The following is a 14,749-nucleotide window of genomic DNA, read 5'->3' as shown; positions in this document are numbered from 1 at the left end:
CAACATGTGTTGGGGGGCTTGCAAAAAGGGGCCTGATCTTACTTCTCCTCTTGAGGAAGAATGGGAAGATCCCCTGCAAAAGGTTAGTTTTTCCCCAATCATGGGTGTTAAGTTTCAGGAAAACCTTGTGATAGGAGAATTAACTGTTGAGGAATTTTTACATATTTATAAGGGTTCTTATAGATTCTTACCTGTTCTTGATACTGGTTTGTTCTTTTACATTCTATTTTATAGTCACTTCATTAAAACCAGGAATACACATCACCAAATAAAGGCACTACTGATGACTTGTTTTCATTTGGCATTAGTAGTAATCCCCACATAGGTAATTTCTCTTTACTACCCGATACATTTTAGAAATTTTGATAGTTTCCCTCCATGTAACTTCAATGGGATGCTTGCAAATTCATTTTTACTTTGTTGCAGGCATTAAGCACAGGGAGCTTGATGTGTCCCATGCTGTTTTTTTTTTTTAAAGATTTTATTCATTTATTTGAGAGAAAGTGAGAGAGAGAGAGCACAAGAGGGGGGAGGGTCAGAAGGAGAAGCAGACTCCCTGCTGAGCAGGAAGCCCGCCGTGGGGCTCGATCCTGGGACTCTGGGATCATGACCTAAGCCAAAGGCAGCCGCTTAGCCGACTGAGTCACCCAGGTGCCCCTGCCATGCTGGTTCTGCACTGGGTACAGCTCCTGGCCTTCCAGCCCACCTTGGCCTCACATTGGGTCCTGGAAATGTGAAGGAGCTTGTATGGTTGCAAATGAAGAGGTGTCAGGGGCGATGATTAACCTGCTTGGCTTACCAGAGCAGGCAAGCCTCTCAACCCCTCCCCTATACTCATGGCAGCTTCATGGTGCCTCTTATATATGTCTTGGCTCATTCCATCCTCATAGACCCAAAGGAGACTCAAGGTCAAACCCCACATTTTCTTTTCTTCAACTATATTTATCCTTCTCAGACTTCTTCAAGGATCTCCATATGTTACTTCTCTATTATTGGCCCAACCTCCTTGTTCTGTTCCCAGCATATCCTTCTTAATGATTATCACCAATAGGAGGGACTCCCAGTTCATGTCGTCTCAATTCAAAATTTTCTGAGACACTGTATTGAAAATGTACGCAGAGTGCATGCATATTTCCTACAACGCTGCCGTAAAGGACTTCAGATGGGAGGAGAGGAAGCAATGGGGCAAGATGGTTCTGGTCCTTGGTTCTGAGAGAGATGGCTACCTGCAAACCTCTCACCAGCCAAGAGAGGAAGCTCACCTGGGAGGTTAAGCTCCTGGCTCAAAGCCACCTGCCTGGTTGACCCTGGGGTTTTGCTGCTTACTATACTGTGTGCCTTTTGGCAAGTTGCTTAATCTCTCAGTGCCTAACTGCATCCTTTTAATATGGAAACTATGCAGAAAGAATGGTTCAGGACTCTTAGGATTGATGTGCGGATTCAAGATCAGCATTTGCATTTAAAACAAGGCCCGACACACAGTACTAGGTCTATCAGTTGTTATTATCGTGTGACTTTAGGCACCTTACTTAATCTCTCTTATTATCCCCATTTGAACAAGGATGAAAGTTCGATGAATGGTATCTTCCTTAAAGAGTCATTTTGAGGATTTATTACGATAATGCATTTAAAACACCAAACACGATAAATGCCCATTAGCATTTATCCTTATTACCATATGCACTTTCCCCAAAATTTCCACAGGTTTGTCCCTTACAACTTGTGCCTACCCTCAGAAAAATCACAAAATATCTACATCTAGTATTTCTTTGCTTGCTGTATCTGTGTGCACTTTTCTTACATTAGGTTTTTAAAAGTGGGGGCTTTGGGAGGCTTTAAGATTAGGGACCTGATGATTGTCAGAGCTTCCTGATAAGGTTGTGTGGCCCTGAATAGCAGTAGTTCGTGGGCATCTCAGCAGTGTTAGGACTAAGGGAGGAGGTGAAATCTGTGTGTGCTTATTTTTGCTGTCTTGTTAGCAGGGGAGACGTAGAGTCCAGGCATCAATTAATAGTGTTCAGATAAGCACTGGTTCTCAACTGGGGGCAGTTTTGACCCCAGGGGATCACAGGCAATGTCCAGAGACAGTTCTGATTGTCAGGCCTGCAGGGATGCTACTGCATGTAGTAAAGGCCAGGGATTCTGCTAAATATCTTGAAATGTATAGGATGGCCCCCACAACAAAGAATTATCGAGGCCAAAATGTCAACAGTGTCAGCATTGAGAAACCCCAGGCTAATGCCAGCACTATGGCTGAAAGTAGGCAGTGGCCTTCCCCTATGTGCTGGAAAAGGGCAGGAGTATTCTTACCCATAGCATCCAAGTTTCCCTGCTCTACCTCTGGCCAGTTGAGCCACTTAATCCCTTCTCCTGTGGATCCAGAGACAGAGCAGCTTTGAAGTACAAATTTCTCATCACTATCATTTAATCTGAAGGTACACCTAATCTTGAACTGTGTGTGGTAGTAAATATTAGAGAAAGATAATTAGGGTCTCTGTCCTTAGGAAACTCACTGTCTGACAGGTTGTATGTTAACAAGAATCATTCTCTGTAATTCATGGCTTAAGCAAATACAGAAACACACTCACACAAGTATGCTATAGGCTTACATGGATAAACAGGCTGTAATGTTAGAATGGGATGAAGAACAGGGCTCTCCAGAGGAACAGACCAGTGGGATATGGAAGAGACAATAGCATATGCAAACAGACCAATAGGAGGGTGGGGGAGGAGCCTGGGAAAGAGAGAGATTTATTAGGAGGAATTGGCTCATGTGATTATGGAGGCTGAGAAGGCCCAGTGTTCGCCATCTGCAAGTGGAGATTCAACGGTTAGTGGTGTATTTCTAGTATGAGTCTGAAGGCCTAAGAATTAGGAGCATCGATGCTGTAAATTCCTGTCTGAGTATAGGAGAAGACCAATTTCCCAGCTAGAATATATAAGGTAGTGTAAGTGAGTTCTCCTTTACTCCTTCTTTTGTGTCATTCAGGCCTCCAGCAGATTGGAGGAGGCCCACCCACATTGGAAGGGCAATCTGTTTTACTCAGTCTACTGATTTAGGTGTTAATTTTTCCAGAAACATCCTAGAAGATGTTACTGTTACTAATTAGCATTTTTTTGTTTCAGCTTGAAGAACTTTCTTTAACATTTCTTGTAAGACTGATCTATGTGATGACCTCCTTTAGCTTTTGTTTGTCTAGAAAACTCTTTTATCTCTCCATCACTTCTGAAGCACAGTTTTGCTGGGTAGGGTATTCTTGGTTGATTAGCAGGGTTTTGTTTGTTTGTTTAGTGCTTGCATATATCATCCCACACCCTTCTGGCTTGTTAAGTTGCTGCTGAAAAACAGGCTGATAATCTTATGGGGATTCTGTTGTATATAACAAGTGGTTTTTCTCTTGCTGTTTTTAAGATTTTTCTACTTGTATTTAACTTTTGATAATTTAATGATAACGTGTCTTATGTGGTTCTCTTTGGATTTATCTTTTTTGGAACTCTCCAGGCTTGCTGTATCTGGGTGTCTGTTACCTTCCCTAATTTAGGGAAGTTTTCAGCCATTATTTCTTCAAGTAAGTTTTCTGTTCCTTTCTCTCTTCTTCTGGGACCCCTACAATGAGAATATTAGTCCTCTTGATGTTTTCCCATAAATCCCTTAAACTATCTTCACTCGTATTTTATTCTTTTTTCTTTCACTCCTCTGGAGGAATTCCACTTCCATCTTAGAGTTCACTGATTCTTTCTCCCACTTGATCTAGTCTGTTACTGAACCCCTCTTTTTCAGTTCAATTATTGTCCTCTTAAATTATCTTAAAAAATCATGGAATCAGATCCATGATTTCTGTTTGGTACTTTTTAATATTTCTATCTCTGTTGAAATTCTCATTGTTCTTCTGACCTCAGTTAAGCATCTTTATGCCCATTATTTTGAACTCTTTATCAGGTAGATTATTACCTTCCTTTTTTTAAGATCAGTTCCTAGAGATCTATCTTGTTCTTCTGTTTGGAACATATTTTTTCTGGGTTGTTTTATTTGTTTGTTTGTTTTCCACTTTCCTTGACTCTTCGTGTTGGTTTCTGAACATTAGTTAAATAGCCACCCCTTTCAGTCTTGTCAGAATGATCTCATATAGGAGAAGAACCTCGTTGACCAGCCTGACTGAGTTCTTAGCTGTCTCTCAACTCTGTCATTGGTGATTGTCCAAGTGTCCTTCTTTGTTCTTGGTGGCTTTTAGTAGTTATGAATGTCCCAAGACCTGTCAGTGAGGATTGCAGTCAGCATCTAGATACAGGCTGATGAGAAGCTGCATCCTCAGGTACAAGCTGGGAAAATATGTAGTTAAGCTTTCAGGGAGAAACTTTTTTTGCCAGTTCCCTCAGTCCTGGGCCCAGGTGGGTAGCTACCAGGGGTGGGGGTGCTCTTGTGCCCATTAATAACTGTTTCTTTGCTTGCTGCAGTCTCGCTAGTGCCTCATTAATGCAAGGCCCACTGACTGCTAGCACCAGGTGATCCAGGGACCCATCGCTCAAGTGATAGCTACAAGAGCTGGGGTGCCAGATATGTGTATAACCTCCTTTCAGGGAGATACTGGTGACTTGATTTTATTATTGGAGCAGGCTGGTGGGAGAAGTGTCTGCCAGCTTCCCCAGTCCATAAGGAGGATTACAGATAGCCCCCAGATATCTGCTAAATTAGAAGCCGGGCCCTCAGGCGGTAGGTTTAATGTATGCAGATAAACCCCTTTCAAAAAGACTGGGAGATGGGTTTTCTTAGCCTGCTGCCTCTGCACCGAACCTTGGGGAAGTAGATGGTTAAGAACTGCTTCTTCGTTTGCTGCAGTCCTCTGGGACTCATGAGTGAAGCCCTGTTGGCTATCAGAGCCCGGCAATCTGGGGACCCATCCCCTGAGGAGCAGCCCTGAAAGCTGGGGTGTGGTCATGTGCACTACTCCTTCCAGAGAGCTACTGACAACTTGGAGTGGGCTACAGAGAGAAGATGGGAAAGGTGTCAGTGGGCTTCCTCCATCTCTGGGGAGAATCACAATCAGCCCCTTGAAGCCTGCTAAATTAGAAGCCTAGCCCTTAAGCAGCAGCTTTTAAAGTATGCAGATAAACCACTTTCAGGGAAAGATGGGGAGAAGGTACACTGAATCCTAGGGCAATTGCTGCAGTGTTTGCTCCTGCACCCATGAAGATTTGCTTCTTTGTTTGCTATCGTCTAGTGGACATAAGCCCCACTGGCTTTCAGAGCTAGGTGTTTTGGGAGCCCTTCCCTCTGGTGCAAGCCTTAAAAGTTGAGATTCTAGATGTGGAGACCATACCCTTTGCTCCTGGGTGAGAAGCTGGGAGTTGGAGGTTCCCTCCTGGTTGTGTGGCACTATGCTGGATGGGTCGGTTCATGGTGAGAACGCATCTCAGCCATTTCTAGCCATTTTGATGTGGGATGTCCCTTGCCCCCCTGCTTCCTGTTTTCTCTGCCTCCCTCCTCTCGGCACAGGTGTCAGATACTGTACTCTGCTCTAATTTGGTAATGGCCTCAGGGCCAGTGAGAAGTGTAGAGATTTATGGTGTAAAGGATTGGGTTTTGAGTTCTTAGGTCTGTTTTTCATAGGTTTTTCCATGTTCTTGCTGTCTGGGTATCAGCTGTTGATTCTCATCCTTTTAAATTCTACTCTTTCTGACTTGCTGAAGACGGGAAAGCCAGAAAGCCCATCTTAGAATGATATTTAAAATAAGAGTAAGTAGACTGTGAGTAAGAGCTTGCTAAGAGAGTGGATTATGTGATCTCTCTAGTGCATGGATGTTTTAATGTCTGTGTTACCTCTTTTAGCTGACTTTTTGGGTCATCCTCCAGGCTGGATATCTCACATGGGGGATGGCTGACTGGGCTTTACGTGCGCAAGGTCGGAGGCCCACAAGAATTAGTCTGTAAGGATTTTCAGCCTGTCTTCTTTTGGCTATTGGCCATAGACTTTTAAGCTCTCCCACCCTGATACCTAGGAGAATTTTGTTCTTGTCAGACCAGATTTTAAAAATGTTTGTCGTCAGATGTTCATTGTTTCTGGGCAGGAGGAAGGAAGGGCAGATAGCATCAAACTTGGGAAGGCAACAGTGCCCTGAAGCAAATAGCCAGAGCGGAGGCTAAAACACCCTCCTCAGAGGACAGGACAGGGTGGGGAATAGCACACTCCCAGCGGGAGGACAGAGGGGCGCAAAGTGCTGGAAAGAATCAGGCATGGCAAGACCGGGGCGGGAGGGGGGTGTGTGGGTGGTGGGAGTTGTGGGAAGAAGGAAGATAGTGGGGAAGAGAGAACTTCTTAGGTGCCAGGTGGTAGAGAAGAGGCAAGGACAGAGGTTTGGACCTGGATTTCTCTAGACTCTGTCCTCTTTCATGGTTTTTTTGTTTTGTTTTGTTTTGTTTTGAGAGTCACTGACTCCCTGATACCATTCCAGGCTCCTTAGTTGTGAGCATTACAGGTGACAGCTGTATCTGCCAGGATCATCAGTGGCCATACTCTGCTGAAGTGGCTCTCTGAGTAATAGCCCTGAAATGCTTTCCCAATTTTGTCGTCTGCCGTCCATGTGCTCACTAAGCTTCTGTGTCTCCTTCCTTCCCCAGGTCGGTGGCTGGATTGGATAAGGAAGCAGACCTGGTGCACATGGAGGTGCGGACCGCCGATGGATGTGAGTGCTGAGGCCGTGGGTGAGGCCAGGGGAGATCTGCCAGCAGGTCCCTCTCCTCCCCCAATTTGCATTTTAATGGCTTGAAAAGATGAAAAGCCCTGAGCTCCATTACTGCCAGATCCATCCTATTTCCCAGAGTAGGGGGAGAGGCCTCTGGTCCCGAGGGAGATGTTTTATTGAAATAAACCCTCAGGAATGAATTTTCTGGGGATGTGAGTTAATGTGATGAATTTTGAGGCTCCTGTTAGTGATTTCCTGGCATCTTCAGTGTAATTCAGATAGGGGTGTCCATAGCTCATCACAGTACTTTGCATTCACACAGCAAATTACAGGGGCTGCCAGCTTTAAAAATTAACCCTTCATATAGTTAAGCTTACCAAAAAAAGTCACTGGGAAATTTTTTCCAAACTGTTTATTCATTCATTCCATGAATATGTAAGGACAGACTACTGTGTACCAGGCATTGTTCTAGGCCCTGGAGATACAGTGGTGAGCAAACTATATTGTCCCTACAAACAAGCAGTAGAATCCTGGGATCTTGAAAACGTGACCCCTTTGTACATTGTGCACCTGCGTACATGTTACACTGAATTTGACTGATAACATATCATTTTGCACTGCTTTAAGCATTTTACTCTTCCTGGAGTTGATCATATTATTATAAGGCTCTTCTCTACCCAGAAAAGTCAGCTTAAAGTCAACTAAAACATATATAAAATATGTGAAAATATATGATCTATATGAAATAGATAAGAATATAATTAGCATAGGTCAACAATAGAGCCAAAGTCTATAGAAATAGTAGTGATGGAGGGATACAGCAGAATAGGCACCTGTTTGTGAGTTGGGGTCTTGGGTTCTGCCACCCACTAGTGATGGGGTCTGGGGAAACTCCCTCTGATCTCTGTGTTAAATCCCTCCATCGTCTGAGAATACTCATCTTGCCCTGCCCACCTCAGAGAGTTATAGGCTAACCAAATGGAGAAGGATGTTATAGAAATTACAAAATGTATAGATGTAAGGACGTTCAGTTTTGACCTGGCTGTGGGTGTTGGAGTATCATTCAGAATACATTAAGTAAAACTACATGTGCTTAGTCCATATGCCAGAAACATGCATTTTGGGGAATATTTCATTTGCTTTTTTTTTAATTTTTAAAAGACTTAAAAGATAGCCACATTTGTTACTATATGTCTGACATTCTGCTGAATCCTTAATTTTTGTCTTTCTTTCTCTGCGCGCGCGCGTGTGTGTGTGTTTTAATTGGTCTTGTTTCGTCCTTGAATAAATGTAAGTCTCTGAAGCAGACAAGGATGAAGGATGGTCCACACTCTTAAAAAAAGTTTTTTAACAGAAGAGCTATTTAAGATTTAGGAAAATAGGGGCACCTGGGTGGCTCAGTCAGTTCCGTGTCCAACTCTTGGTTTTGGCTCAGGTCTTGATCTCAGGGTCGTGAGATCAAGCCGTGCATCGGGCTCTGCACTTAGCATGGAGTCTGCTTGAGATTCTCTCTCTCCTTCTCCCTCTGCCCTTCCCACTCATGCTCTCTCTCTCTCTCTTTTTAAAATAAATAAATAAATCTTTAAAAAAAAGACAGGAAAATAATACCACGTATTCAAATTCACTGATCAGAAGGGTGGTAAAGCTTGGATCTAAGATTATATGATATGACTCTTACTGCTGAGAAAGAAACTGGGGGAAGAGTGAGAGGCAGGGGTATGAAGGAGCAAACCAGGGCTGCAGCAGGAGGGCAGGTATTAGCTCTCAGATGACCCACACGCCAGTTTTTGGTATGATCCCTGCCTTGGCGTGGCTTCCCATGTCAACCTTTTTATGCCTTATATGTGATCTAGGCTGGCTCTAGTATTTTAGAGTTGGTAAAACTTGATAGGATTTTTCTGACCTCCTACCTAGTGTAGGAATCCCTTCCCTGAAAACTTCTGAGAGTGTGTCCTCAGGTTCCCTGACTTCAGGCTTAATTAGACACATCCTTTTCTACTGTTGGACAGCTCCCATGTTTTGTTTTATTAAGCTAATTTCTTAGAGTAAGCTTAAACCTATTTTATGAAAGTTTAAGAATTCTGATCCAAATTTGGATAAGGCCTGTGGTGCAGGACTGCTGCAAAATTTTATGAGATTAAAAAATGTAAAACACATAGGATAGTTTCTGGCCTATTGTCAAGAATCAAAGAAAGCAGACAGGACTATAGCAGGGATAAATGTCATGAGCCACGCTTAGGTTAAAGTATAGTATATATTGGTTATGTTCCATTTTCTAGGTTTTTTAAAATCAGTTTCTCAATAGTTAATCTTCTCTCAACTTAGACTGGCTCTAACTCACGTTTATTTAGAAGACACATATAACAAGACTGCATTAACCTGGAGAGATTGTATTTTACATCTCTTAATGAAATGCATGATGCCTTTCTTTTGTGCTATGTGGTGAGAGCTTTCTTACTTATAAAATCACACATACACACACATCTTCATGTTTTAATCATCACAAAAAGGTACAGCATGTATTTTATTTCCTTTTTTTTTCTGACATGGTAGTTTGAAATAAAATTTGCCCAAATTCATACAGTTAGCTAGTGACAGAATAAAAACTAAAGCACAAAACTCTTTTTTTTAAAAAAATTTTATTTATTTATTTGAGAGAGAGAGAATGAGAGCACGAGAGGGAAGAGGGTCAGAGGGAGAAACAAGACTCCCTGCCGAGGAGGGAGCCCGATGTGGGACTCGATCCCGGGACTCCAGGATCATGACCTGAGCCGAAGGCAGTCGCTTAACCAACTGAGCCACCCAGGCGCCCTAAAGCACAAAACTCTTAATACACTAGAAATAGAAGGGAACCTCTAACAAAAGATGTCTACAACAGACATGCAATTAACATCATATTTAATGATGAGATACTGAATACTTTCCGTATAAGAGGAGGAAGAAGGAAGAGATGTTTATTTAGCCTCACCACACATATTCAACATCATGCTGAAAGTCCTAGCCTGAGCAATAAAGGAAGAAAAATGAAATGCAAATGCACTTCATACAGATTGCAAAGGAAAAATTAAAACTATTATTATCCTCATTGACACAATTGTGTATGTAGAATATCCCAAGAAATCTACAAAAATAAAAAACTCCTAGAACCAATAAGTAGGTTGAGCAAAGTTGCAGGAGACAACAAATTCAGTGGAGAAAGGATGTAATTTTTAACAAATGGTATTGAAAAAAATTGGGCAGCCATATGGGAGAAAAGTGAACTTCAGCCTATGATTCGCAACTTAAACAAATTTAACTCTAAAATGGATATTTCTAAATGTTAAATATAAAATTATAAAACATATAGGAAAAAACATGGAAGAAAATCTCCACAACTGTGGGTTGGCATCAAGAGCAAGATTGACAAAATAAAGAATTGATAAATAGACTTCATCAAAATTAAAAAACATTTGCTCTGCTGAAGGTACAATGAAGACACTAGGAGAAAATATTTGCAGATTACACATTTAACAAGGGACTTGTGGTCAGAACATAGAAGGGACTTTCAAGACATAGCAATAAGAAACAATGCAATTTTTTAAAAATAGGCAAAAGTTTGAACAGACCACTTACCAGAGAAGATCTAAGAATGACAAATAGGCAGATGACATGATGCTCAACATCATTAGACATTAGGGAAATGCAGATTAAAACCATAATGAGATATCATTACATAAATACCTATTGGAATTGCTAAAATAACAAAACTGGTAATACCAAGTGCTGACAAGGATTGAAAACTATTGGAACTCTCATATATTACTGGTGGGGATACTAAATATTACAGTCACTCTGGAAAAATATTTGGCAATTTCTTATAAAGTTACACACACCTTATGATTCAGCAATCTCACTCCCGCATATTTATCCTAGAGAAATGTTATAATCACACAAAAACCTGTACACAAATGTCTGTAGCAGACTTAATAATCACCCAAAACTGGAAACAGCCTAAATATCCTTAAATATCCTTGAATGGATGGATGGATAAGTGAGCTGTCATACATCTGTAAAAGAAAATAGATGAATTTCAGAGGCATTATACTGGGTAAAATAAGACAATCTCAAAAGGTTACACACTGTATGATTCCATTTATATGATCATATGGAAAAGGCAAAACTGTAATGATGCAGAAATAGATCAGTGGTTTCCAGGGTGGGGGAAGTATTTCCCAAGAAAGAAGCATGAGGGAATTTTTCAGGGTGATACAAATATTTGGCAACCTGACTGTGGTGGTGGTCACATAAATCCATATGTCTGTTAAAACTTTAGAACTGTATGCCAAAAAAATTACTGTGTAGAAATTGAAAGAAATTTGTATTTAAAAAAATACTAAAATAAATATGTAAGGAAAAAAGGGAGGGCGCCTGGCCGGCTTAGTTGGAAGAGCATGCCATTTTTTGATCTCGGGGTCATGAGTTTGAGCCCCACATTGGATATTGAGGTTACTTAAATAAATATTTAAAATTAATACTAATATAACCTATATTGAGGAAAAACTAGAGAACACAGTTCTTGGCTTCTAGTTTTATAGAACTTCCTACCTTTTCTGATTAATTAATTAATCAGTTTCTTGATCCACTTATTTCTTCTTTTATTCAGTGTTTATTTAAAATCTGTCTAATCTGGTCACTGAGGGGACATAGAGGTGAATGTGATACTATCTTCACCTCAGGGGGCTTGTAGACTGGCTAGGGAAACATTAAGGATTTGAGTAGTTCTAGCACAAGCTGACAGGAATATTCATAGAGTTGGACATATGTTGAGTTACAAATGGGAGTATGGCTAATAGTCTAAGAAAGTTGGGGGAAACTTCTTAAAAAGACAAAGTGTTTGATCTGGCACTTTAGAGATTAGTAGGAATTTATCAGAACATTCTGGATAGAGCAGAGAGCCTCGCATGTGCCCAGAGTTCACCCATGAAGAGTGGTGTGTGCAAGGCTGTGGATTATGGTCTGTGGCTATTAGAGATGGAGGGAGAAAAGGCCAGTAAAGGTATCCTGGGGACGTCCTGCAGAGGAATGGGTAGGGAGCTTCCTGAGCCACGATCCACATTAAGACACCAAGCATCAAAGGCTATTTTTACCTTTATAATGAAAAAGCTTTCATATTACCATTGTAATTTCCTAGCTGTGACCTTAGATATGGATTATACTAGACAGTCCCACCTGGTTGTTTCAAGTTCCTTTCTCTCTGCCTCTTCTGTTGGCATGTTTAATGTTTAAGCCATAACAGCTGACAGATAAAAAGCAAGCACCCATTCCAGCTTATTCAGACCGCAGCTCTGAGATGTTTCTCCCGACACTGCTATGCCCCCATCTCTGGTGCACAAGGCGGCTTTGCTATGTTTCCCTAGTCCCCCATCCTGCCTAACTTGGCTCCTAACTCAGGAATGGTGCTGGGAGATAGAGAAGGGGGCTGGCTTGTGTCTGATCTCCTTGACCGGGACAGGGGAAAGGAACAGAGAGAGAATGGTGTCTGTGATGAGACCAGGTGGCATCCTGCACCCTGCTTCTCAGGGGTGGTGCATTGGTCAGAGAGGCTTCTTAGTCACTCCCAGCTCTGTGTCCAGGTCCTTTCTTGTCTGGTGACACTGTGCTTGCTGAGATAGCCTGTGCTTTCTACCTGCCAAGAGAGGCAGGTGGGCCCGGGCAGACTGCTGGAATGAGTACAGTCTCCACTCCCTGGCAGAGGGTTGGACGGTCCTGGACCGGGGGGTTGGGGGCAGGGAGCGGGTAGTGGGAGAGGCACCAGAAACACTATCATCCCTCCAGTTCTGTCTCCATGGGGGCCATGTTTGCAATTTATGTTTATCCTTTTGTGGAGCAGGGAGAAATGGTCTTTCAGATATTCATAGGCAAGCAGCCTGGGAAAATAGAAACCTAGATCTTAATTTCAGTTTTTTCCACTGAGAGGCTGTATTTCCAGGAAGCAACTAAAATTCTTGAGGTTCCTGTTCCTTCATTGTAAAATGAAACAGAATTAATAATTTTTTCATTTTTCTGTCTAATTTGTTTATAGGATACTTACTGGGCATCTACTGGATACTAGTCATGGCATGGATTTCTAGAGATATAAAGAGGGAATAAGACATGATCTCTGCCCCCAAAGTCTGTATTCTAAAAGGGAATAGGCAGACAGATATCCCAGCAGTTCCTGAATAACTGATTGCCTTGTAATAGTTACACACAGGACACGTTAGGAGCTCACAGGAGAGGTTACTTCTTTCTTTTTGGTATATTTGAAGTCAGTTGAAACTTAGATTTTTCTAGCCCATATGTTTAAAATGAAAATAATTCTCTGAAAATCTTAAATCAAAAGAACTAGTAGATGTTAGATAATTGTTATTTTTCCTTCCTCTGACTTTCCTTTGTTATTCTCCTTTTTTTTTTTTCTCCATCTTGGAGAGCCTGTTCCTTAATCAGCCCCTTTCAGACCATTTACCCCATGTTCTGGATTTGCTAGTTACTATTTAGCAAATTACCCTCAAAGGTGACTTGAGCAGTAAAATTCCATTCTCTGTTTCTTCCTGCAGCACAGTTCCTATGGTCGTTTCTCTCAGCTTCTAATACTCATGATCCTCTGGCAACCTGGTTCCCTGGTTTCCTGGTTCCTGGGATCGATCCCACCCCAGAGATTTTGGTTTAAATGGTCTGCTGTAGGGAGTCTATATATTGCTAGGCATGGTCCGGATAGGATTCTGATGCAGGTGACCCATTCAGGAGCACTGCTTTGAGGATCCCTGACCTCAGTTGATGCTGGGATTACAGCACAGCACAGTTCCATCCTCATAAGCATGAAGAAAGAGCCTTGATGTTGGAGTCTGGAATTACCCTGTTGTGGAAAATGCATGGGTTCATAGGGCTGGAAATGAGAACATACAAATAGGGCAGACATGTCTTTCTTTGCCTTCTTTCTTTCCCTTTTGTCTCTCAAGACAAAATCATAATAAATCATAACTCACTATAAGCACTTTCCAAGTCAAGATAACTTTCATGTGTCTAAAGCCATATTACTTGTTGAGGTGAGAGGGAGAGATTCATAAGTAGTAGTAGAAATGGTTTAAAACCCGTGAGAATGTTCAGAGAATAGAAACAAGATATGGCTATGAAACAATTAAATGTTACTCTATGTAGTTCCCAGAGCAAGACAGGGATGCAGGCATTCATACTCATAGCAATGTAGAAATGTGTGTTTCCTGTTTATTCACCCTCTGACATTCAGTTCATTGAAATGGAGCACTTTCCCATGTGTAGAAGACAGTGGTTCTCAAAGCCTAGCATTAATTATAATTACCTGGAGAACTTACACACACACACACACACACACGGGGAAGGTCCTGGGCATTGGCCCTTTATAAAATTGTCCTGGTGATTCTAAAATGCAAGCAGGACTGAAAACCACTGCACTAGATCTGAGCATCCCCAGATGTAACATGCATATATGAACCATCTGGAGAGCTTGTTAAAACACACATTCCATAGTCTGACAAGCTCCCCGGTGCTGCTGATGGTCTGTGGACCCCACTCTGATCAGCACTGCGCTGTGCTAAGCTGTGGGGAGTATACAGATGAATAGGACACAACTGGGACTGGGAAGTGCACAGGGGAGGGGAGAGGCAGATAGATACACAGATTGTTATTGTGATTTAATGTGCTGAAAGCCACTGATCCTCTGACTTAAATCTCCTGAAGAAAGTGCTACAGGAACCAAAAGGAAGGGTACTCCCACTGCTGAGGAGTAACCGCAGGCCACATAGAAGAGGCTGCATCTTGGGAGATGACTTGGATTTTCCCAGGAGGATGGTAGAAAGGGGGACGGGGACCTGTGCTGTTCAGTGTGGCAGCCACATCATCACATGGGGTTGCTGAGCACTTGAAACGTGCTGTCCGGATTGAGATGTGACGTGTGTGCAAAACACACACCAGGTTTCAAAGATGTACTACGAATTCGAGGATGGAAAATAACCCATTAATAATTTTTATATTGATTACATGATGAAATCGTAATATTTTGGCTATTTGGGGT

General features: G+C 42.0%; 1 protein-coding gene across 2 annotated transcripts in view; it reads left to right on the top strand.

Moving 5' to 3' along the window:
- The window catches only part of SORCS3 (sortilin related VPS10 domain containing receptor 3), a 615,618-nt gene that overhangs the window by 446,586 nt on the left and 154,283 nt on the right, over window positions 1–14,749 (top strand). For both annotated transcript variants that reach the window (XM_073904225.1, XM_025881120.2), the window contains exon 6: window positions 6,617–6,681. In XM_073904225.1, coding sequence (XP_073760326.1) covers window positions 6,617–6,681 — 65 coding nt within the window. The remainder of the gene's footprint in view (window positions 1–6,616; window positions 6,682–14,749) is intronic.

Source organism: Callorhinus ursinus, unplaced genomic scaffold (assembly GCF_003265705.2).
Source record: "Callorhinus ursinus isolate GAN/ISIS: 27379988/994484 unplaced genomic scaffold, GSC_fseal_2.0 scaffold20, whole genome shotgun sequence".
NCBI classification, from domain to species: Eukaryota; Metazoa; Chordata; class Mammalia; order Carnivora; family Otariidae; genus Callorhinus; species Callorhinus ursinus.
The sequence above is the reverse complement of the archived record's forward strand: the minus strand, read 5'-3'. Positions and strand labels throughout refer to the sequence as shown.